The 26,167-nt window shown below is 46.0% G+C and overlaps 1 protein-coding gene across 1 annotated transcript in view; it reads right to left on the reverse strand.

Annotated features, from left to right (window-relative positions):
* Positions 1-25,722, reverse strand: part of MDGA1 (MAM domain containing glycosylphosphatidylinositol anchor 1) — a 143,923-nt gene extending 118,201 nt beyond the window's left edge. Inside the window, exon 1 of the mRNA XM_027681913.1 lies at positions 24,951-25,722. Coding sequence (XP_027537714.1) covers positions 24,951-25,077 — 127 coding nt within the window. The 5' untranslated portion in view covers positions 25,078-25,722. The remainder of the gene's footprint in view (positions 1-24,950) is intronic.
* Between the last annotated feature and the right edge of the window lie 445 nt (positions 25,723-26,167).

Consider the following 26,167-nt stretch of genomic DNA (forward strand, 5'->3'; position numbering starts at 1 on the left):
ATGAGAACTAGCTGGGATTGCCATGCCCCACAGCAAATGCCAGCACTGCCCTCCCATTAACCCATTAATGCCCATTACAGCAGCCTGGATCCTATAACAGGGAAGGCTCAAGGTTTCCCACACAAATTCTTCAACAACAGGTTTCAGGCTACAGAACATGCAACCTGCGATAGATTCTGTATTCATCACTTTGAGCCAGTGTTCTGGTTCCAGCCAGGACAGGGTTGATTTCTGCAGTCACCAGGAAGGGGCAGGGCTAAGACCCAGAGGATGTCATTGCCTGGGGAGAAGGGAAGGGACTATTTTCCAAGGACAAGGGGGTCCTTCCAGTGGAGTGGCTGAAGGAGCCATCAGGTATTGTCTATTGTCACAGCGTTTCCATGTGAATTGTTCCTTTCCTGCACCCTCTTTCATTAGTATTGTTGCTGTTATTGTTTGTTTTCTTATCTCATTGCTGTTTCCTCCACATTGTTCTTATCTCAACCCATGATCTTTATCTTTTATCTTTACCAGGGGAGGAAGGGGATGGGAAAGTGAGCCAGCAAGCAAGCAGTGTTCAGTTTGGAGTCTCAATGGGAGCACTAAACTGGAGAGTACCATTCCTAAACCATGACAGCCAGGTTCTTCAAAGTGGAGGCTGATCCTTGTGTGTTTGCCTTTACCATTTCTCCCATTGCATGTTCCCTTCTTTCTTGAACAACTAAGCACTTGTAAGATGTTTCATGGTCAGTCTCACCCAAATAAGCCCACTTGCCACAGAAACATATCCACACGGAGGCAGAGCCCAGCAGCAATTTAATGATCTGTTGCAGTACCAAACACCACTTGAACAGGGCAAGAGGAGAAACATTAAATATGATCTCACATCAGGCATGAAAATCCTTCTGCAGTTGTAAAAAATTAAGGCCAGAACAGAACATAAACCCATGGTGGTTTTAGTTTTGTGTTGTTTTTAATCTCTACGTAACCAGGCAAGCCAAAAGGCTAGTGCAATGCTGGACTAGTGCATGCACACCAACACAGTGAGCAACGCAGTTTCACCATTCACCGCCCATAGATGCTACCCAAAGCACTGGGAGATGTTCCCATCTGCTCCCAAAATAGGAATTTCCTGCTGTATCCCATGCTCTTGCCCCACAGCACTGAATAGGATGCTCACAACTCTAATTCATACACCTGAAGAAAGAAAAGGTGAAAAAACAACCTGGTAGCTAATGGCAAAGGGCTCAGAGTGCTTTGCCTATGCCCTGGTGGCATAGTGCTGCTGGGCAGATACCATTACACCAGTTCCCACACAAAAAGCATGAGTTAGAGACCCAGGGAAGGCAGCTTTTCAGTAGCTTTCAGGGACAACTGCTGTGTCAGAGGTTGAGGAAAGTGGGAAGCAGAGGGGACTTTCAGCCCAGATGCAGTCCCAGCCTAAGATGTTAATTCTCCTGGGGTGTGTGAGTGCTCTGGGGACAACCTGCCTCAAGGAGGCGACTGGGACCAGCCAGGTCTGTGAATGGATTTCTCAGGGCACCTTGACAAGCAGAAACTTCAGATTCATCTGGCTGAAGACACATGCTACTTTCCTTCCCATACCTTCCAGTCTAATGCTGCTGGCTGCCAGGCCCAAATGAAGAAGGAAAATGAGGGGATATGTTTTGGCACAGAGTAGAAAAAAAAAAAAAGGAATAGCCTGCTTCAATTGTTTGCAGAGAATTAAGGTTATTCAGGGAGCAGCACCAGACCTGCCTAGGGAAAAGCAAGTCTTTGGTCAATGGGGGGATGATACTTTGTTCAAAAACTGAAGAATCATTAAAAGTCAGTTCTGTGCTCTCTATCTAAGAGAGGAATGGATGTGGTATAAGAGCAAGTTTCATCCTGCAGCATGAAAATTGTCTCGAGTTTCCTTGGATTGCATTTCTCAAACCTCTTCTTCCCTCCATGCCCACAATCCCTTCTATAACTTAATCATGCCTTTTATGCAGATACAAGGCTAGCAAAGAAGTAGAAAGCATCCAAGCTGAAAGCCAAAAGCTCTAAGGGAAATTCTAATGGAAATACCTTTAAATTGTTGAACCCATGATTCTAGTTCCATGTTATATGAATTGTATGGCCAGTCTTCGCGAACGAAGATTTTGGGAAAGGTCTTTTACCTTTCCAGCCTGCGCAATGGATTTTTTAGGTGAGACACAGCATGCGCTGAACTGAGCCCACCCTTTAATCCTAAGGTTCATCTGCTGGGGCCAAGCAAGCTTGGACAATGGCAGTGAGGTCCTCAGGACGTAGGTTTGTTTAGAGTGACCTTCTCATAGATGGATGGCCTTACAGGGCTAACGAGCTCCATCTGCCCGGGGGACCAGGAATCGAACCTGGGTCACAGCAGTGAGAGTATTATTATATGAATTACTACAGCAGGAACCACCTAAATCAATGGAGGACAAGCCTTTCAAGAAGCAGTGCAAATGCAGCAGTGCCATGACCTAGGCTGGTTTTGATGTCCAGTAACTCCATGCAACACAGCACCTCTCCTGTCCCGAGTGACCACCAAAGAAGATAAAGCCAAAAGTCATGAACTAAATTAGTTTAATGAACATTTTGTGAACATTTATGGACATTTTAAAGACTTTTCACAGGGGTGGTGCATTGACTATGGAAATGATATCTGTGAATTATATTAAAGGATGGGAATGGGAGCAATGGGTAATGAGGATGCACTGGAATGGTGTGGGACCTGAACATGACATAAACTGCATGGAATAGGGGTGAAGAATGTGCTAGTTTTGCCTGGGATAATTATCCTCATAGTAGCTAGTATGGAACTATATGTTGGATTTGGGCTGGAAACAGAGTTAATAACACAGGGTTGTTTTCATCATTGCTGAGCAGTGCATGCACAGCATGGTCTTTTCTGCTCCTCATCCCACCCCACCAGCATGGGGGCTGGGAGTGCATGAGAAGGTGGTAGGGGACACAGCTGGGGCAGCTGACATCAACAGACCGAAGTGACATTCCATACCCTCCACCGTCATGCTCAGCATATAAACCTGGGGGAAGAAGGAGGAAGGGGAGACATTTGGAGTTACTGTGTCTTGTCTTCCCAAGTCACTGCAATCCTGGGGCTGGCTCAACACCTGCCTGCCCATGGGAAGAAGTGAATGAATTCCTTGTTTTGCTTTGCTTGTGTGTGCAGCTTTTTCTTTACCTATTAAACTGTCTTTAACTCAATCTACAAGTTCTCTCATTTTTATTCTTCTAATTCTCTCCACCTCCCTATAATGGGGGGAGCAAGCAAGCAGCTGCATGGTGCTTAGTTGCTGGCTGGGGTTAAACCACAGCAGAAGATCAGCAGCGAGGGCCATAAGAGGGGGCTGATCCTTCTGCCATCAGACCCAGGGGAGGAGGAGATGCAGTCCCTGGACCCCACATGTCCACACATGTTGTGCAACATGAGATTCAGAACTAGAAGAGACTGAGCCAAGCAGTGCTCTCCCCCTGAGTCACACCAAGCCCTCAGCAATGTGGGCAGACAAGTACATAAATAGGCAGATGTGAGCAGAGCCTGCAAGGAAGACTTCCACTAGCATTCCTGGGGAACAAACCCTGCCAGTGGTGTTATCTCATAAAAAAGAAATACACCATACAAGACATTAAAGAGAACACATAAATACTCATCTACAGGGATGGTGAAGGCAAGCAGGTGCTGTTTTCTGTAGTCCTGAACCAGACAGAGCCTGATACGCTTTCTAGGAGAAACATGATGAATCAGTCTTGCCCAACAGCAGGGACACCAAGAAGCTGTTATTCTGGGGACCTGTCACAGACTCTGCTGTGCATCCCAGGGACACACTAGGTTTCTATATACACCTTGTATTACTTTCCCAGTAGTTATTTCCAAGCCGTACTCCACAATATACGCTACAAAACTTTAATTGGAGGAAACAGTTTGCCTATGTCCTTACAGTAACTCGTGAGCACTATCCCTCCCTGTCCGCCCTTCTCTCAGAAGGGGTCACTCCCAGCATTTTCTCCCTATGACCAATGCAAGGCAGCCCCCAACCACCTTCCTGCCTGGTCCTATACCAGCAGTCTCTTCCTGCCAGGTTGCTGCTTGGTGCAGTGCACCACATCCCCCATGGGAGCAAGCACACTTCCCGATACCAACTGAGCTCCATCTCCTCAGGATACTAGCAAAGCGCAGCTTGCTTACTTTGCTACAGGAACCAACACTGCAGAGGACAAGCAAAACATCAAGGATAACAGAGACAGTTCAGTTAGTTCCCTCCCGCAACCTGTGCCACAGCCCAGGAGGAGAGAGACAGTGGAATGAAAGGGCAACACATCCGAAGCAATGCCAAGGACTTGCAGTTTGACAGCTCTGTTTCATGAGTCATTGCTCATTCTGCTAAAGCCCTGGGCACTGGTCACGCTTAGGGCAGGGATTGGACCAATTAGCAGGCATGAAAGGCTTAAAATCCTCCACCTAATGGGAGCCAATCACTGGTGCATGTCAAACAAGTGGTACCTTGGATTTTAATTGTCTCCCTCTAGCCTGCATTGCTCAGAAAGCCTGGCACAGCACTTGCTCTACCTGTGGTCCAGAAAGCTATGCTGCAAGCTGGAGGAATGGGTCTCTCCTTCCATTGGAAATGTGGCCAGCAGCCCTCCTGCAGCAGCCAGCACCCTTGCCAGCTGGGCAGAGGAGCCTGCCCTCCACCAACCCTCCTCTCCAGCACCGTAACAAGCCTTCTGCTGACTATAAAAGCAGCATCAGCTCACTCCACAGCCCCAATTGTGTTAAATACTCTCCTAAATTTTACAAAATGCTGTTGTCGTTGTCCCCATGCACATTCCCCTCATGCCATCAACTGCAGGGACCTCTGCCTGACTGCTTTAAAAATCTCATAAACTTTCCCACTCTTTCTCAAAGCTGGAGTTACTGCTCTCCCTGGTACTCAGACTGGCTCCCTTAAAGTTATGGCCAAGTCAAAAATAAACTTGTGGTTTAAAAATTGCACAGATTTAAGATTTAAAGTGATTATTCATTTCTGCCTCCCTACCTCCTTCCTCCCTCTAAGTGTTTCTGTGACCATCACTAAATTAAAGCAAGTATAAACAAGGCTGAGGAGAATTCCAGCCAATTTTAAAAGCTAAAAGCAGCATCTCCCCCATCCTATTACTCCCTCCTACTCTTATCCTTGTATTTTATACAAAGGAAGACTTCCCTTTCTTCCTGCCTTTACTTAACAGATTTTCCAACCTTAGGCTCCCATATTTGGGCAATTAATGGAAAAAAGGCATTGTGAGGTCACTCATTAATGTGGAAGCCCAATATAAACCCTAAATTTAGAGGTCTTCTCCACTTCTTACATATTTCCAGATGATGTATTGCAAGACACAACCCTGATGTTTCTGGCCTTCTCAGAGGCAAAGTGGATGCTTATACGCATAAACAAGGGCTTTCCAAAATATCTCCCCACCTCTCCAACTATGACTTTACAACTGTCTCATTGCCATGACAGACAGGCTACATCCCAGACTTGGAGGTTTTGAGACCAGCATGGGGACTGGCAATCAGACCAGGCAGCAGACCTGCTGACGACCCAACAGGAAGCCCTGAGCCCTGAGCCTTGCTAACCTTGTCAGGTTTTTCACCATTGAGATTTATGGCAGCTCTTGATAGCGGCAGGATCTGGATTTAAGGCATGCTGAGACTGTGTTCCCTTGTCTAGATTACTGCTGGAGCAATCATGTAACTGGCAGCCAACAGAGAAGAGTGAGAAAGGGAGCTCCATGTCCCTATGGGACCTTCAGCACAGCTTTGGGTGGAAACTGGGACTCGGTTGTTGCTATCAGGGATCTTCTGTCAGACTCTAAGAAAGCATCAGAATCCCACAACTCCTGTAGCAGGCTCTTAACATGAGAAGCAGGATCCACACTGGCCCTCTCCAGCGGGAGCAAACTGGGGTCAAAACAGGTATGAGCCCAATGTGACCAGGCTGAAAACCACCCGTGGAAAGAGCCACCCTCACAAGAAACCTGTTCCTCAGCCAGTGCTGGCAGCACATAGGTAGGTATGAGGCAGAAACCACTTTTGTCCTCTCTCCCCCTCCTTTCTTTAAAAGGCTGCAGCAAGGGCAACTTTCTCCTCACTGGGGCAGCTTTGGCCTGTCAGGTCTGTGTGTCCTTCCTGCCGAGGGCATGCAGCAAGCTGCCCCACACCCCTTGGCAGGTGAGACTGTTGCAGCGCCCAGACCGCTCAGAGAGGGAGGGTGCCCAGCTCAGAGTTTAATCAGGCATTTTTTTTAGCCAGTTACCTGTCTCAAGCTTGATTCCCACTTGAGAAGCACCACCCCACAAACCCCCACGATGGGGCCCCCCTCTGTAGACTGTGCAAATTGGAATACAAATCAGAGGAAAAAGCTTTCCTCTGTTTGAACAAATTGCTATAGATTCACCCCCGTCTCAGGTCAGAGCCCCCGATGGGAAATATTTTCACTGGCTGACTGCTAATAGACTCTGGAGCAGCCACTGGATCAATACCTGAATAAGAAAATTAGCCAGAGCACACAATCTGATTTTGCCTTGTTTTGAATTACAGCAGGTTTGTGTTTATTTTGCTCCCTTTTCCCTCCTTCCCTCTCTAGCACTCTTCCCCTATCCTCGCTCCCTGGTTACCTATCTATCAAATCTGGTCAGATTTGTGGGAATATAATAAAGTACGTGCAGGAAGATGTAATGCCTTTTGAAAAATGTTTACATACATTAATATTTCCTGGTGAAACTGCAATGCTACCACTGCCTCAGAGGAGATAGTTCAGGAGCAAGAGCAAGACTTTCATACACCCTCCTCAAAAAGGCCATATGCATACAATAAAAAAATAAATAAATCTGCAAAGTAGGACTGAGACTGGGCTGCACACTCCCTCTCAGAAAACTCAAGAGGTCAGTAGCAAGGTTTCAACGTTGGGAATTTAAAATAGTAAAGTAGTAGTAATAATAATAAACAGCTCGGTCCTTTCCTTTGATGTTGGTAGCAATGAAGATGTGTAACTACACCTGGGCTAGATTTCAGATGCAGGGAGGGCTAGACAAGTCATCTAGAAGTCATCCCGTTCTCTGAAAGACTTCACCAGCAAGGGAGAAAGCAACATGATTCCTTTCAGAGATTCACTGCTACGTTTCTGACAGCTGAACACATGAACCTTCACAACTTCCTAATCCTTTTTTGCTAGTTTAGAGTCTATTTCATTTTAATCTGGAAATGGCCCTACAAAAAGGGGAGAGACAGAGAAATAGAACACAGATACTAAGCACATTAAAGAAAAAAAGCTGCCAAACCAACTGTTCAGCTAGGGCACGTTGCCCAGATAAAATGCAGTGGGAGTAAAATAATTCCTTCTACTTCCTACCCCAGCATCCCACTCCCCATGCCACCTACAATTGTGTCAAATGAAGAGAGAAACCACGACTCAATCTTAAGCTTCCTGCTCTGGCGTGTCACGCTGTGAAGCAAAGCCACCAACTGGGCACCTATGGAGAACTCGAAGTGTAAAGAAACCCTGGAGCACTTAACGTGAGACAAGGTCCCTCTGTTATATTAGCACACCACAAGTGGCTTCGGACTAAATAGTTTGAGCTGAACCTCACATCATTCTCTTTATAAAGCTTTCCTCAGAAACTGCACATCTTTCTCCCAACCCAGTCACTGCTACACACCAGGGACAGGACTCTCTTCTCTTGACTTGGTGCACAGAACAGGGTGTCTGCTGGGCATTCCCTGCTTTTTATTCAGGGAAACTGACTGGGTATCCCAAGGGCAAAATCACTTGTGTGTCTAATAAATGTATATATTACATACGCATACACATACACATGTGAGTACATATATACAGACACACACAGCTATTTTACTCTCTGTGATACATGGCCAATGGGTTTAATACCCTTTTACATCACCTCTAATCCCACATTTGTTTGATCTTTATGTTACACTCACAGAAGACTACTAAGTATAACTGTCACCAGAGATTATGCTGCACATAATGGAAAATGTACAAATGTCTACAGCACATCTTCAGTTTCCCTGCTTGTCTGTGTCAGACCACACCAGCAGTGTGCTAATTACAGCATGTTCAATGAAGAACTTTAAAGAGGATAGACCATAAAGCAATCTTTCTCACAAACATCGTGTATCAGGGACCATCTCATTGGAAGAAACTAGAAAAGACATTTTCCAGAAAGCAGCATTTATAGTATGTGATACTGGATCAAGTCCAGTGAGGGACCACTAAAATGGTCAGGCAGGTGGAGCATATGGCATATGAAAAAAAGCTGAGGAAATCTGAGTGGGTTTCTTTGCTTGGTTGGGTTTTTTTCTAAGCTTTAAAAAATGACAAAGGAGGGAAGAAGAACACAGTCAGATTCTCCTCAGAGGTGGCTGGTGAAAAGAAGGGCAAAAATCACCAGATAGACTACAGGAAATTCCCATTTCTAAAGACAGAAACTATTTCACCATGAAGCTGGTCAAACACCAGTAGAGGGTCCCAGAGAGTGTATGGACCCTCTATATTCAGAGAAGCTCAAGATTCAACTGGATGAGGTGCTTAACATCCTGGTGTAACACCAAAGTTGGCTCTAATGTTAAAGTAGCCCAGCTTTGAGCAGAGGGCTGGACCAGGTGACTTCCAAAGTTCCCCTCCAACCTTTTCAATGATTCCATGAAGTAACTACACACACAAATCAGATTTCAACTTGGAGATGTGGAAACAAGGTAAAATACAAAACCACAAAGAACTCTCACGGACATCAGACTTACTTGGTTTGGTTTGGGTTTTTTTTAAGATTTGTTCCATTATGGTAGATGCCATCAGAGATGAACAAGGGTTTTTATGGCTTAGGACCTCTAAACCAGACTGCAGTCCAGGCAGTAGGAATTTTTGACTGAGTCCTTTCACTGAGATTCAGACTGAGTCCCCAGTTACAATTACTTTGGTGCAGATTTTAATCTCTGGACCCTGCTATTTCCCAGAAAAAGGTAAGAGGATTGGAAAGATGCCACAAATTAGATGTAAGCTCAGTCCCAAGGAAATGGAACTTTAGGGTTTCTTTTTTCCCTTTAAAAACTAACACATTTTTCCCTCTCCCCTCCATATACGGTGTTGATTTTCACCTTTATGAAGTTACTGTACCGCTTCCCTCCTTGAGGACTATAAAACCTAGAAAGAGCTTCTGGGAAGGTGGCCTCAGAGCTTCCAAAACAATGCAAAATGTCACAGCTTTCCCCAGGCAGGGATTATAGGGAAATCTAGTGGATTGTCAAAAACAAAAGCAGTTTTCCCCATGTGAATGAATGCTGCCTTTGCTGTAGTTAGTGCCAACCGAATTGCTCAACTAAGGCACCTGGCTGGTGCCACCTGTGGGCATGCATGCTCCTGGGGGAGAGCCACCAAATACTGGAGAGGATGAATAATCACCTGTGAAAGGGGAAGGGAAAAGTCACACTCCTGAGAGACAGTAAGGAAAAATGAAAGATCACTCTACACTTTAGGTAGATGAGAGCTTCATGCAAATCTTTTCTTCAGCAAAAAGGACTGCATTTTTCTGTATTCAACCCAACCAACCCCAGATGCTGCAGAAGAACTGCAGATTTAGATGTATTACTCATTGGTTACCCAAGAAACAACAATACACTGATCCAGCAGCAATGAACACTACAACCACAAAAGTATCATGAGGAGACAGCTTCTTCCTCCACCCTGGGAAGTTTAGTGTCTGGAAGTTATTCTGTCCTGGAACATGTGGAAGTTGAGTCTTGGCCCCAGCTGACGCCCCCACCAGAAGACACACAAACTCCCAGAAGCACTCACAGACCTAAAGCCCACACATCTTCTTGGAGGGTGATGAGAGGATGGACAAGTGATCTGGAAATGTATCTGCCCAAGAAAGAGGCTATAAATAAAACTGAAAAATTAAATAAGGGCAAAGACAGCGATAATGTCTGTGTTGGGAATACCATGCAATGAATTCGTGTGTGTAAATCTACACACCTGGACAAAGGAAAGGGTGAGGCTGGCAAGATGTCTCAAGGAAGGCAGGATGAGGAAGCACTGGGAGTCTGAAAAGACATTTGACAGGAAAAAATAAAAAACAGAACAGTTAACTGTAAGTTTTTTCTATCACTCCTGCTCAGAAATGGGAGCAGTGATGACAGCTCACACCAGCAGAGTAAATACGACAGCAGAGATTACTGGTGTGGCTACAGAAGCAGCCTGGGAAGACTTCAGACCTGACTCAGTTCACATCTGATCTCACACACAGTTCCCAAGAGACCTGTGAGCTGGCCCTTGAACCCAAATTCCCAGCTCCCTGATGAACACCAGGCAAGGTTCTCACCCCTTGAATGAGAGGATACATTTAATGTCAAATGTGTACAAATAATTACAAAAATATTAATAGGAAGGAAAGGAGAGACACAGACACAGTGGAAAAGTCCCTCTGCTCTGGTCAGCAGGGCAATCTAAACACATCAGGCCAAGGTCTTTCTCAGCTGTTTCTCCAACACGCAGGGCACTCTGCTATGCTAAGCTCTTCGGTCACCATTCCTTCAGTAGGTGCTGAAGATAGTCTGCGCTTCTCCACAAGTGTTCAAAAGCTTTGTGGAAGAGGGTCAGGAAAATACCCCTCACCAGCACCGTGCCTGCTACTTAATCTTATTCATACAAAAAGATCAAACCAAGCTTCCAGCTGCTGTTTGCCTTCACTGTTGTTACTCAGTATAAAGGTATCACTGGCAGCATTTCAATGCCACTTGGTTTTTCTTTGCTGCTGTTTCAGCAATAGGAATTTCCATTGTATTTGGACATTTGCATGTGGGGAAGCGGGGGGAAAGGGCTTTCTTCAGTTACAGGATTTTGTTGACATACTCATTTTATGTGCAAAAGCATACAATCAGACTTTCTTTGCAAAGCCCTCTCTCGCAGAGCCAATATGTGTATTTAAAATAAGGGATGATGCATCCCTTTAATACAGCTTTTATTGTTCAAACAAGTATTATTTTAAGCACGGTGAATTCAGGAATAATTCCAAAGGTGAAACAACAGAAGCTGAGGAAAGAGAGAAGGCAGATGGGAAGATGGTGGTGACAATGGGACAAAGACTCCCCCCCAGCAGGCCCTTATCTCCAAAGCCAAGTGAGATCCTGAAGAGTAGCTCTATTTATGTCCCTTCCTTCTATCTGCACTTTTTAAGGGCACCAGAAAAGTTAGGGAACAAACATATGTGACAAAGGCAAGGAGAAAAAACTTCAACCATTGTAATACAATTAAGCAAAAGAAAGAAAAAAAATCCTCTCACTCCAGCAAAACAATCCTGCAGGAAAGCAAAGAATGGGGAAAATAAAGACGAAATCCAAATAACTCTTGCCAGCTACCTACAATTCACTTCAAGACAGCAAGCTGCAAGAGAGACAGTCCTGCAATCACTAGGAAAGGATACTCAAGTGGTATCACGTATCAGATAAAACAGCCAAAAACTTTTAGGGTAGGAAAGACTGGTTTTCCCACTATTCCAGATTCACCAACAGAAGTGAACACATGACTTGCTGAGAGTTAAGCTGTAGTCCAAGTATAATAAGAATTACTCCATTCTGGAATAATCACAAACATAATCCAAGTCCTCCAGAGTAGTGGGGTTTGAAATCAAAGTGCCCAGACACTTTTCGGGCCCAGAGAAACAAGAAATGCCCTACAGAAACAACCATCTTGGAAAGTAGATCCAAAAAATAGTGACTAGAGAGTATGGCCTCTCTGGTGGCATGTTACCTGGCTGACTAAGTCTCCAGGCACTGCACTCTGGTCAGACAAAGCCAACATACTTTATGAAGAGGGTTCACACTCAAGGATTTTCTGTGCTCTGATGACAGATCTGCTGTCGGGTTTTCCAGCAGCAGCTCACCAAAGGCAGCTCAGGGACTGTCTGAGAGAGTGGCAGTAGTGCAGTGACCAGAGCAACCAGCCAAAAGATGCTCATCAGTGCAGCAAAGCAGAAACTGCCACAAAACAAAAAATGTCTTGAATGAAAATTTACTGCGGATGTGGTGGAAAAAACCAAAAATCAAATGTCCCTGAAAACCTGTAAACTACTAAGACAGGATTCCACACAAAAACTGAGGTTGCCTGTCTATGCTCTTTCCTTTCGCATCCAGATGAAAACACCTCACTGAAATCAGCGGGTTCATCTTCAAAACCTCTGTCCGAGGCAGACAAATGGCACCACCTTCCATTCACACAAACAGAAGGGCAGAAGAAACAAAGAGGTCTCATCTTTTTGTGCAATTTAAGACAAGTTTATTTGTTGCTGCTGGTTTTGTTTGGGCTTCTTCTACATACTTGGTTTACACTGAAGTCTTTAAAATAAAAAAGTCATAAAGAAAGACTGACAGTAACAGGATCCAAGCCATTATGTGCAGCATTTCAGGCCAGCATTTTTACGAGAGCAACAGCTCAGCTGCATTTAACACCCTTGCTTTAGAATTAAAATACTATCTACAGGAGTAGCATAGCATAGCAAAGCCAAAAATCATGGCCAAAAATCATATCCAGGAAAGTGAATTCTCTAAGACTTCCCCCACCCTCCTTCTAACTTCTTTTTTCCCAGAGGATCTGAAGAAACACAAGCATTTCTCCCAGTCAGGCAGTAGCAAAGGCTTGAGTCAGAGTTTGGCCAGCAGCTCTTGCTGGTGGATCACAGGCACAAGGGCTGCCTGCTCACACCCCTGTAGCAGCAAGCACTTCTTCTGGGCTAATGAATAAAAAGTCATACATGTCAGCAAGGCGAGTAGGTGTGACAAAGAACATATAGGAAATCAGATCTTATATCAACAAAAATCCAATTAGCCACACATGCCTCAAAAACTGATTACAATGACTCATTGGATCAGAAGAAAAGGGAGAAATACAATACAGGAAAAATCAGAAGAGTTAGTTCAGCAAATGAACCCCTTAATTACAAACTATCACCTGTTTTACACCACTGTGGGATTTGGACTACAGCCTTGGTGTCACCTACAGTTGTTCACTCACAGACAGCAACAATGCTCACAGTGTATCTGGGACTGTAAAAAATAGCATATAGGACTATGTATGAAAATTCTACCTTAAATCTTCCTGGAGGTGCTAAGACTAGCCCCTTTTTATATGACTTTTAATTGCTTTCTGGCAGATGTGCAATCCTGTTCAGGGAAGGCTTCCGCCTGATGGGGATGGTGGTTCTCACTTGCTCTTCCCATCTTTCATTTTCAACAGCAACAGTGTCACGAGTATTATCATGAGGCCAATGAAAGACAGAAATATTCTCACTCCTCAAATTTACACACACCATCAAAAGCATCCATTTCTTTCCTCTCTCTTTTTTTTTTTTTATTCATCTAGCAATAGCTAGACACATTTCCTTCTCATTTCCCTGTCTAACTCACCAAGCATATCACAGATCCCAGTACTTTTAGCACCTTCCCCTGCTTCCTCCTTCTGCAAAGCTTTTATTTAGGGCTAACAAGCAAAAAGCTCATGAATATGGTTTCCTTCCCCCAACATCCCAACATCCTCACTTACTACTTCCTCTAGACTTGTTTTGAGACAATCAAATGCAATTTTTAAAATTAAAATCTGTCTATTAAGTGTTAGTTCTGCTGCATCTTTCCGGCACACTGCTCTACACAAGGAAATAAAGTTTGTGATGCTGGGCTTCATTTTTCTTTACTGCTCTTTTAAATGTCTGTACAAAATGCCCTCCTGACCCATCTGAAGCTGAGTGATAAGCAGCTGATGTACTGTGTTTTACCCAATGTCTCTTATCTAAAACCATCTCCTTCAGCAAGCCATATGCTGCAAACATACTTTGAAATGTCTCCATAATAATCCAGGAAGCAGAACTGTTTGTCAAATAGCACACACACTACTGCTGGCCACTTGGAATAACCATCAGCCACAAGTAGGTACATATGCTCATTGTGATCTGCAAAAATCAGCATGGCATCTTTGCCAAGGCTTAGCAAATGCCAGTGTGGTTTCTAGTTTCAATAACTACCATTCACTTTGGCTAATTTTTCCTTCTACGTGGAGTTTCAAGCCTGATTACCAACCACAAATATGTAAGAAACTGCTCCTTTCAATTTGTAGCAGTGATATTCATGCCTCTCACCCAACATCCCAACATGAAAGATTTATGGTATTAATCATGCACATCATAGTAAACAGTCATTCTCTACTGTCGATTGCATTTTTCTGCTGAAATAAGGATGAAAGTCCTAAGCTGCTTATCATTTGACCAGGCAGAAAACAAACTATTACTGTGCTATTTTAACCAAAGCCGGAGCTTAGTTTCTATGGGTAACATCTTCAGATGCAGCTACATGGTTCAGGAGCTTGACTATCCCATTTTGAAAAACAATTTAGAAACTTAATCACAGCTAAATGCAGTGGTTGTCTATGCAAGGAGTTATTCAGGACTAGCTTTTCAAAATTAAAGATTAATTCCAGACCTGTTGTTCAGAGGTTCTTTTTCACCACATCAAACTGCATTAAGCCAGTTTGCACTCCTACATCTATGCTCGCTCGAAAAACACCACTGAGGAAGAGCAACCCTGGCATTTGTCTTGCTAGAGTTTGCAGCTACAGGACTGCAGTAGCTAAGCTGCTGCAGCCCTCAGACTTCAAACTGCACCCAATAAGCCAGCTATCTGTATTTACACCCAGTGGTACAGCCTGGAGTTGAGTCTGTTTGTGCTGCAATCCAAAAGCAAGCATGAACCTTGCGTAGGTGCCCCACAACTTATCTATCAAGCAGTCGAGTGCAGTATGTTGCTGCCAGGTGACCCCAGGAACAGGAGGCTCAGCACACACCTCAAAGCCCACTCAGAATGTTGCATGAGTGGCTGGAGCACAGGCCAGGCTGAGCTGTTACAGCTGTACTGCAATTAGTAACTAAAACTGACAGTTTAAAGAGAGCTCAAGAGTGCACTCACAAGTCACAGTTCCTACTTCTGTGTAGGCACAGTGCATGTGCACTGTAAGTTGAATTGTCAAACAAAAATCACTGACATTAAATCCTTTTGGGTTTCATTAGCATTTGGGAAACAAACACTAGAAATTTATCCCTGTCTTCATACTTGTAAGAAAAATAAGAATATGGATTAGCACATACTTTAAATGACAAAACGTGTTGGAATATTCAGATTTCTCTTTTCCTTCTTCAAAAGCTGTGTTCCGCTCTGGCATCCAGCCTTATTTTGGAGTCACAGCTCCACCCTTGTTATCACAACTTCTCTCCTTTGTCCCAGATACTGTCCCTCATCATGTACCAATTATGCGGTCCCCTGCTTTTCTTCCCATCCCAAATCTTTGCTCCTTCATGGCAAACACAGACTTTTTGTCCTTTTCTCCAGGTACAAGCAACAGTCATTTAATCTCCTCCATTCATGACAGAGGTTTTTCGTAGCAAGAAATACTGCTTCTTTGATCAAGTGCAAAATAATTTAAATTGTTGCAGAATGAGTCAACAGATTCTGAAACTGGTCCTTCTGCAGATCCACACAGCAAAGCCATGTATGTACCCACAATTGAAAGATTTCTTTCTCTCCCAGTGCTGTACAGTAAGGCTCAACTTCTAGAAGGCCTCCAAGAGATGTCCTAAAATAAATCCTAACCTGTGTACAAAGATGAGCTAAATTAGTAGTGAAAGACAAAACATAGTTGTGTTTTCTTATTCAAAAAACTTGATTCGGAGATAACTGGATCAAAGCCTGTTTTCAGTGGCTTATGCCTTCTTATTGAGGATGTATTTACCTTGGATCTATCAGCCACAGGGATTGCACTTAATACCAGCTGCACTTTACCAGAGAGAAAAGGATGGTTAAAACTTCGCTGATGTTCGATTCTCCATTCTGCTACAGGCAAATCACTTAATCTCCATCTCATTTCCCCACATGCAGAATGGAAAAACTGTAGGCAACAGGGGCATTGTAAAGATGGAAGTTCATGGATATTACAGTGATGGGAAACACAAGAAAACCTATATGTGCACTCTGAGAGGGATTTTCAGGGTCCAGACAACTGCAGTGGAAATGCCCCCGCCAGTTAAATTTTCTTAACACCCCAGCTGGATTCACTTGACTGGCAAGGGAGTTTAGTCTCCCATCCCCAGCTGGCTCTTGCTGCTCAGGTTACTTTTATGAGCCTCAGTTTCTCACATTTCTGCTATTCTGAGGAATGCTCCAAGTCAGACTAATCCATTTATTAAACTTAACAAAAGGCAGTCATTCTTCACTCTACATCTACAAATGCCTTTTTTCCACTGTGCAAGGCATGCAAGAAGCACCAGAAGGTGAAAAGGTATTTGTAAGCAAAAGCCATTTTGACACATTTCTCAAACACCTGTCTGAATCATATCTTTGTTTTTCCTTTTTATTTCATCACAAAGGCACACAAGAGATGCACAAGATTCCCATCCACATTTATTTTAAAACAATTTACACTAATTAGTGAAGGATCATTTCCTTCTGAACAGGAGCAGCAACAGCAAGCAGTTACTCTTGTGTTAAATGTCCACCTGCAGACATCCTAAAGCCTTTCTCACAGCTTGACTTTAGCTTTCAATGTTATGTCAGTTCTTCTTTAGACAGCATTTGCTAATTTGTCTTCGGAAACTGCTGTTCTTACTGCACCTTTGTCGATTGCTGTCCTCACCCTGCCATCATTTCCATTTACATGAACTCAGTAAAGTATCTGCATGCCATTTGTCCTACACTACAGCTCACAGCGGAGAGAAACCACAAGCCATCGCATCACCGTCAGAGGGATTTTTAGTTACATCAATGAGGTCTTTCCTATGCAAGCTAAAGCAAAGGGATAACAGCCAACACCACGGCCACGAGCAATTTGCAGCATGAGTGAAAAGAGCCACAAGAAAGCAAGAGGCTGGCAAAATCAATAAAAGCTGCTAGAGGTCCTTGCTTGCCACCTTGATACACCCTCTCCCCGGGGGTCTGCAGCCGAGCACATCACTGTGACCTGCTCTGAGAGCAGTGCTGGTGACTTTAAATCACCAGGTGACTTCAAATCACCAGTGGGCTGTCCCGCCTTATTTGCAACCACTGAAATATATAATTGTGTCTACACTGCTGTTCATTATTAGCACAATACTGAGAACACAGAGTGCTTTACAGAGGCATACAGAGGGAGCATTTTTCTCAGAGGAGTTCAAACATTACTAGAACCATAAAGTGCTCTATACATTTTGGGAGTACAGTCACAAGCACACACTGGAGTAACCACACTGTCTAGTCTAGAAGAACAAGTAGAAAATTTAAAGAACTAATCATTTATATTCAGTTTTCTCTCTACTTCCCTGGTTAACTTTAGGCATTTCCCTTCTCCAGCCAAGGACCAGAGTATTTGGGCATTAAAACTAAAGCTTAATAGTCAGAAGCTGACCTTGGATACAGCGCAGCAAATACACTGGTGCAAAGAACTCCCTGCAGGCAGCCACAATGCTCAAAAGACAATTTTGCTTTAAGCTAGGGCCCCTAAGCCCATGTTTTCCAAGAGCCAAAGCACCGGCATCAATCAAATACTTCTGCTGTGGCCCCCTCAGATCTGTTGCCTTACAGAACCAAGGCGATAGATATATCGCAGCACTAATGCCCTCACCTGATAATTTTAGAGCCCTGATAGCCAGACCTCACCTTGCTGTCTTTTCTCCCTCTTCCAGAGCAAGGCAATGAGGATTCATCTTCCCTCAAATCTGTTCAGATTCCTTTAATCCTTAAATACCTTTTCCTTTTGAGAACCAAATCCAAACAAAATATTAAATGAACAGCAACAACAACAACAAATCACAATACCACAACTACATAGATACATAGAAGAAAAAAAAAAGGTTAATGAAGGATTTAAGAAACCTGCACTCACTTTATTATATGATCTTTGGAAATGGACAAGAAGGAACAGAAGAACAACACTTTCACCAGAAGAGAATTACAAAGGAGAGAGAGGAAAACAAATAGAAAAGGATAAAAGGGGGGGAAAAAAGTGGGGCGGTGGGCTGGGGAGGGTGGGTCATGAAGTGCTTGTGTACAGTGTGACATAGCTTCAGACCCAAACAGAAACCCGGGAGAGATGCAAAGTGGCACGCAGGCAGTCAGCGCCAAAACCTGGACGCCGCAGCTCCGTCCCGGGCGCTGGCTACCACGCTCCGACCCGGAAGACGGACAGCGGGGTTTGCCCAAAGTCCGCCAAGGTGGCCACGGAGAGAACGAGCCGCGATCCGGCGTTCCTCGGCCGAGCCGAACCCGGCCAGCCCGCCCCACGCGTGTCCGGCCGGGACACGGGCGCTCCCGCAGCGGGAGTGCGTCCCGAGGAAGTCCCGGCCCCATCTCTTTCTCTCTCCGCGGGAGAAGGGGCGCACCCCGGCACCCCCCGCCGCCGGGGCGGTGCAACGCCTCCCTCTGCCGGGCAGCGCCGGAGCGGCGCGGCCCCGCCGCCCAGATGTGCTCCGCAGGCACAGCTGGAGAGGAGCCAGCCGGCAGCACGGGGAAGGACGGGCAGCTTCCTGCGCCTTTCCCTTGGGCGGGAGGGGAAGCAGGAGCCGCCTGCAGCACCGTGCTGTGCCTGGGCAGAAGTCAGGAAAAGAAACAGGAGTCTAAGCCTTTGTTCCGTGAAACACCCGACAAAAGTCTCTCTGCCTCCTGGCAAGTCCTGTTCTAGCTAACCTGTTGGTAAGCGCCCTTCTCCCACGTGAATTTTGTTAAGCCAAGATCAGCTGATGCCCAGGATCTCCTTTTCCTGGCTCCACTTCTCGACCTCTTTCCCTTAATGCAGCGCTTTTGATTGTCAGCTCCATTAATTTCTTCATCTAAACAGCAAGCGTTTGGCTATAAAAACAAACTTTTGTTGTTTCTTCAACCACTTCCCCCACATAAGTAGCAGATGAAAGCTTTTTTCTTTTCAAAGCCAAATACTTTGGATCCTAGCAGAGTAGAAATCTCACCAGTTAAACATGGGCACAGAGACATGAAACACACAAACTCTCCTCTCCCGTTTCTTCACAACACATCACTCTCTCTGGTGAATCCTGAAGGCCTTGCCAGATCAGCATTCTGCTGTGTGGTGTCAGTGCCATATCCCTCCCTTCCTCCACAAGCTTAGGAGACACTGGCACATTTTCCTCTTCTGAATTTAAACCTGTGCCACACCAGCAGATGATGATCAGCAAAAGGTGTTTGGGACACCTTGATTGCTTGAAATCTAAAATGGTCTCAGTTTTCTTAATAGTTTCAGTGTACCTAAAATCTGGGCTACCAGGTACAGCTAAAGAATCACACACTGTATTACCTACAGCATCTCTGAGGACAAATCAACATTATCCACAGCCTGTTTTCTAGAAGGCTCGTCTTCCCTACAGCAAAACAGAGTCCATTACGATGACAGAACACAGCAACCCTTCTACAGAAAAGGTACCAACATCTCACCTATCCTGATGAGAACTTCACCGGTGAACTGTCTCTCCAGAGCTACACAGGCAAACCAGTTTACTGAAGACTTACCTTATGCTGACTAAAGAAGCCTTTTGAAGGTAGGGTTAAGGACATTTCCACAGAGTAAGAAACACCTTCCATCCCAAGTAGTCTTTCACTAGTTGAAATGCATGTCTCTCTATTATTTGTGCCAGCACACTGGCCAAAAGGCAATTTCCTATCCCCCCACCCCCCAACTCTGCCCTCCTCATAACAAGTTGTAGCCACACAGGCATGTTTCTTAGCCATAGACTATGCTTAATGAACCAAGAGAGCACAGTATGTGTGGAGGGAGGGACTGGAAGCCTGAAAATGCACCATTCAAGCAAGCAGAATAGCAGTAACTCATCAAAACAGAGGCAAAGCAGTAGGGCTTCTGGTTGATGGGAAGTGTCACAAGATCCCTGAGGTATCTTAAAAATAAGATCAGCAGCACAGCACCCCTTACTGCCATGGCTGAATTGCTATCTGACTACTGAACCTCCAGGTCCATCTTTTGCTGCATCTTCCATTTATTGGGAGTCACTTATTATACCTACCTCCCCCTCTCTCAAACTCATCTGAAATACATATATATATATTTCAAAAACTCCAGTGCAAAGCAGACACAGTGATAATTTTAAAAGCTATGCTGCTCATGTCAAATTATTCAACATCTGTCTTCATGTTCCCACAAAAATTAGCATAGGATGGTGGTTTCTGATGACACCTATAGTGAAATATTTTGACTTCATTCAGCAAGTTGCAAACAACCTGTCAAGAGGATAATGTCAGTTTTCTAGTACTGCATATTAAAGTCAATTGAGGGCTTATCTGGTGTATGAAGCTACTGACCTGACCTAAAACTAGAGGCTCTAGTGTCACAGGAGAGTCAATGTGACACATTACAGCTGGAGAACAGCAAGGCATTCTGAAGCACTGGGCTGGATAGATTTAATGCCTTGACCTTAAAGAGCTGTTAAAGACTTATGCAAATCTTGGATCAACCCAGTCCTTTGGCGAGTCTATTTCTTTGGCACTCCAGTTAGAAAACTCATTCCTCAAAAGGCTGTATACAGCCTAAGCCACCACAGATTTAAGGGCTGGACAACAAAGATAAATGGTTGAGCACAAAAGATGCGTGAACATGTATGTATGTTTTATATATATATATACACACATATATAGTTTGGAGGACTACTGTGTTCATACCTCACATTTTCCAAACAGAATCAGCCAAAAAGTGACTCACAGAGCCAGCTCCACCCCTCCTTTAGCCAGTGATCTGCTCAGCCATTTCTGAGGGCACAGGGTACGCTGAGATGACAGCAAGGTATCTGGAGAGCTCCATGTCTTGGACCCCTGTTCCTGCTGGCAAATCAGCTCTAGGCAGAGGCAGGTGAGAGGGATGGATCCAGGTCACCAGGCTCCAGGTGACATTAGAGTGTCTGTGCCCCAGAAACTGGCAGCAAAAGACATGCACGCACACAGGTTGCAAGACTGTGTGAGGCATACTGCATTGTAAACTCTAGTAAAAGCATTTTTACCTTACAGATAAAAGGAGCAGGAAACAAATCATGTCATGTGTACATGAAATGAAAAAGTGCAGATGTTTATGGCTTAAACCCTGGATATCTTTTACCACGACACTCCTCCATCACAGACACAAGGAAAGTCTTCCAGTAGATATATTTTTGGCTGTCTGTAGTGGCATCTCAGGGGTGATGGTGTCTCTTTAAAGAGGGAGCCTTAACAGGTCATTTATTCCCCACTTCTGAGGCCAGGGCAGGCCTACTCTGTTCTGAAAGTGCTTCACCCCCTCCAGTTTCAAGTGCAGCCCATCCAGGCCCTCTGATCATGGTGCCAGCCAGTTTTCCCTGCTGCCCAGCCTAAACCTTCCTTCTATTTCCTTTCCATCACCCTGTTGTATGTAGCCCCTCATCGCACATTGTGATGCCCATTCCTGAAATGCCTTTTCTGCAGGTGAATTTTGAGAGGCAGGGGACAAAACATCCCACTCTTTTATTCCGCTTGAAAAGCTGCTGCTGATCCACTGGACTGTGCTAGTTGCAAGACAACCCAGAAGTGTTAATTATATCCTGCACATGGAGCAAGCACAGCAGCAGCACTGTGCACACTCTGAACCAGAGCTACACAAGTCCTGAAACCTACAAGGTTGAGTGGGAAGCAAGAGTCACACTCTTCCCTTTGAATACCATCCCCCCACAACACCAATCCTCCCCTTTCAGTCTAATTTATAGTCTTGAAGTCTTGATAACTCCAAGCCTGGAAGGGCAAGTCCCCTTGTCTTCTTACCTCTTCCTTCCTCCTCCCCAGTTCTGACATTTTCTACAGATCTGTTACAGCTTGCTCCTTATCTTGACCAGCAGCATTAACACACCAGGATTGAAAGGCACGGGCAGCCCGGGAAATGGGCTACCACAAAAGGCTAATAAGAGTTGCCTCTTGGCAGTCTGCTGAATTGCCTTCCCAATCAGGCCAGTCTTGTCTCACTGCAACAAACAAGGCTAAAAGAATGGGATCAGCTAATGAGAAGAGGGTTTCAGACACACTTCAGTCATTACAACAAATGCCAATTTATATAACAAGCCTCTTCAGGTAGCAGGCATAAAGCACCTTGACTCCTAATTAAATTGCACCTCGATTGTAAATGCTCCTTTCCCAGAAACGCCCTTATACACATTTTATTTATACCATTCATCTCAATAAACCTCTCCAACAACTCTGCTCTCCTAGACAGAGGTCTTTTGTGCACATCCATGTGGGTGTATTATTTAAAGGGTACATCACATGGATACTTTATCTTGTTTAATCCGATTTAATCTCAGGAGATTTGCTAAAGCAAAATATATTTATAGACCCATATAGATGCCTCCCCCAATCTCCATTGCCATACATAAATATTCAAAAGCAGAAAAACAGATCTGAACCATGACACTTGAGTTCTCATAATTTCTACATTTGGTGCCACGTGAGATTGACATTCACAACACAGAATGGTCAAGTACTGCTTAAAGCTATGGTGAGAGATTTAGGAAAAATCCAAGTGTGGGGGGGTAGTAGGACTAATTTCTAATCCTGCTTTATTTATCCTTGCAAATATAACCATATCAATCCAGCTCTGCTCGACCCATCAGTAACATCAATCTTGCATCCAAAGAAACAGTGCTGGCTGCACAAGGCATGCAAACAGCACAGGTTAGTGGACTGAAGACAGGATTGGGAAAGACAATATGAAAACTATCAGCCACCATCCAGTGTGCTGATTCCACGAGACACTGCTTTGGGCTGCGCTCAGCGACAGCTGTGTATTAAGGCTCCTGATGTTGGATAGTTTGAAGAGGTAGGGGTGGGGAGAGGAAGGAAGAGACTGGGTTTCCTCTTTGTGTAGTTAAGTAAGAGAACAGATAGAAGTAGTGTACCATTTTGGCTCAAAAGAATGGCTTCATCTTAGTGTATGTCTCTATATGTGCTTTCTTTTGTACACAGTTTCTCCAATCTCTCTGTGAGAGAAAAAGACAAAAACATGAGTAACTTATTCTGAAGATGTAATTTAGCAGCAACTGTGCCAAATGCAAGTTCACCGAAGTGAATGAAAAAATACATCAGGCAACCTTTTAAAGCACATTTAAGCAAACCTGGTTTTAAGCTCTGTCCCTCTTGCTACAATCCTGAACTGAGAGGCCATTCTACAGCAACCGACAGCTATTCAGCAGCAAGAACACTAAAATGAAATAATAAAAGTTCGGCTAAAAGCAGATTACTGTTTTAAAGGAATAAATAACGTGCCCTGACCAGGTTTCTGTACCACAAACTCATTCTACTCCTCATCTTTCCAGCCTTCTGAGGGTCATACAATTTTTATCTGGACATGCAGACTGGGAGAAAACACATATACTGAGAGGAAGAAAGAAAAAAATAAAGGAAGCTAAACACCCTCTATTTAAAATGGTTATTTTACAAAACAGACCCAAACTCAAATTAACACCCCAGCCCTCAAGGAGAAAGGAGGAATTGTTTCCATTAAAGAAATACATCATTAAAAAGTGACCTACAAAGGCTTACCCACAGTCAGTGAGACTGAACTGATCTTTGCCAGAGCTCACACAAGAGACTGGCTGCGTGCTGTTAAAAAAAGAGGGAGCGGGGGGGCTGGATTCTCTCACTGGGGTCTCTCTTCAGAGCTCAGAGAGCCTGGCTTGTTAGAGGCAGAGGCATGCCTTCCAGGAGGACTTTACAGCAACGCACAACTGAGTTGTAAGCCAAGATAAAGCCGGCTTGTTATGAGAGACAAGACTTGTGGGTTGCTTTTATTTATTTTTTCCCAGTGTATTGGAAATGCAGACCTTGTAAAGCAAGAATTAAGAGAGGACTGGGAGAGGGAAAGGGGGGCTGCACGGCTGGCTAACGTAAATTCCGGGTGTTTTCTCAGCCCGAGCTTGTGCTCGGCGGTGGCACGAGGTGCCATCCCCCCACCTCTGCCCTCGCACTGAGGGGCTGCGGGAGGCAGACCTCTCATGAGAAGACCATCCGAGCTTGCCATTTGCCACCCTGCCTGCAAACAAGGAGAGGAAGTAAGCTCCGTAAACGCAATTATAATAATAGTAAAAGAGGGGAAAAAAATCAACCAGCCCGACATCAGCTCTACCACAGATCACCACCCACCCACCTCCATCACCTTAAGAAGAAAATCAGCAGCAAAGTTCCATAGGGTGCAAAATCAGCCTCGCCCCTCCCGAGGCGCCCGGCAGGGCTCGCCGTAGGGAGTGAGGGGGAGCCGGGGCAGGGCGGGCAGCCGGCCCCGCCAAGCCGGGAAGAGCCGCCCCCCGCGCCGGTAGCGGGGAGCGGGCTGTCCGCGGCAGCAGGGGAAGGAGACCCCCGAAGCTCCGACGCGGAGCCCCGCGGGGCAGCGGCGGCCGCCCTTCTCTCTGCTCGCCGTGCCGGTAGTCCTGCGAGGAAGCAAACCCGCAAGCGCAGCGCGGGGAGGGGATCCTCCATCCTCCCCTTGCCCCAAAGAAAATGCAACTCGGAGGTGCTCCCGGAGCCGCCCCCACCGACATCAGCGTGGCGTCCCCACGCGAGTGGGGAGGCAGGGCTGGGGCCCAAGTCGTTCCCCCGGCAGCAGCCCCGCTGGCGGTCCCTGCGTGCCATGTCGGCGGACTCGTACATGGGAGGCGGCCAGAGGTTACGGCGAGGAATTATGAAGTAGCTACAGGCGCTGGAAGCCCTATTGCTGCATCAATCTCTCCGCTCAGGCTGCGACGAGCTTCGCCGGCATCATTTACTTTCTCCTGCAGGTGCTTTTTAACTTTGATCCCACCGCTGCTGTCTGTGCCCTCGCCCCCCCACCCCCTCCGCCCTCCTCCGCAAACAGCGACCGTGACAGGTCCCTTACCGTACACCCCTTGTCCCCTGCTGTACACCGGCACCAGAGACAGGAATAAAAAACAGATCATGTCCATCTTCAAGGCAGAGGCTTCATCGCCGGCGAAGAAAAACAGCCAAAACAGCTCAGGCAGCATCCGGCGGGGGAGCAAGGAGCAGCCGAAAGCCTCCCGAAACGCCGCCCCATGCGCCCCGCTCCGCGCCGGGCACCGGCGTCCCTCGGGCGGAGGAAGGGACTCCCCCCCCCAACCGGGGCCGCCTAGGGGTAAAATTTAAAATTAAAAAAAAAAAAAAAGAAAGAAAGAAAGGAATTTAAAAAGGAGGGAGAGAGTGAGGGAAGAAGGCAGGGAGGGCAGGAACGCGGAGCGCCGCTTCCCGCTTCCCCTCGCCAGGTTGCTCGAGGATCTCCAGGCGAACAGGCAGCCGCGCCCGTACTCGGGGTACAGGGAAAGGCCAGCCCGGGGACACTGGGCCGGCGCCGGGATAGGGCAGGAGTAGGGCTCGGGCCAGCCCAGCGCTATCCCCCAGCCCCTGCGGGAAAGGGGGCTCCTTTGTTCAGCGGGAGCTGCCGAGCTCTGCCCGAAGTCCCGCGCTACCCAAAGTGCTGCCAACTGGGGCCAACTTCAGTGAGTCCTCGCTCTCTCTCCTCCTAGCGAGGCTCTGGCCGCAGCCCCAGAAGCGGACGGGGAGAAGGAGGTGGAGAAAAAAGGGGGAAGCGAGGGTGGGGGGTAGGAGCCAGCTGCTGAAAGGCGGAGGGAGGGATAGGTGATTCCTCTTTTCCAGATCTTCTGGGGAGGGGATTGTTGTAATTAATCAAACCCAGGAAGGATTTTGTTGTTGTTTTTTTTTTTTAAAGCGGCTCTCAAGAGCTCCCCCAGCTGCACTGCATCGCCCCAGCCAGCCTGAAGGGAGAAGCAAACGAGGAGCAGACAGACCACGCACCCTCGTTCCGCCTGCAGCTCAGCCCGGCTCTCCTCGCCTCCTCCCCAGCCTGCCAGGTCCTTCTCCCTACAAAACTTTCCCTGATGCTGTGTGCCGGCCTCGGGTGGATGCTTTGCCTCCGTGTGTGCCTGCTCCACCCGCCTCGCAGAGGATTTGCGGCTGTAGAGAGGCCCGTGTCTCTCTCCCTCGACGGCTGCCAGAGCTCCTAGTGGGAACTAACGGGATGCAGCGGGAAGGGAGCCTACGAGGAGAGATAAGAAGCTGGAGAAAGTTGGGCTATTCCTG

This window comes from Neopelma chrysocephalum, unplaced genomic scaffold, assembly GCF_003984885.1.
Source record: "Neopelma chrysocephalum unplaced genomic scaffold, ASM398488v2 Primary Assembly neopelma1_61b, whole genome shotgun sequence".
Taxonomy (NCBI): domain Eukaryota; kingdom Metazoa; phylum Chordata; class Aves; order Passeriformes; family Pipridae; genus Neopelma; species Neopelma chrysocephalum.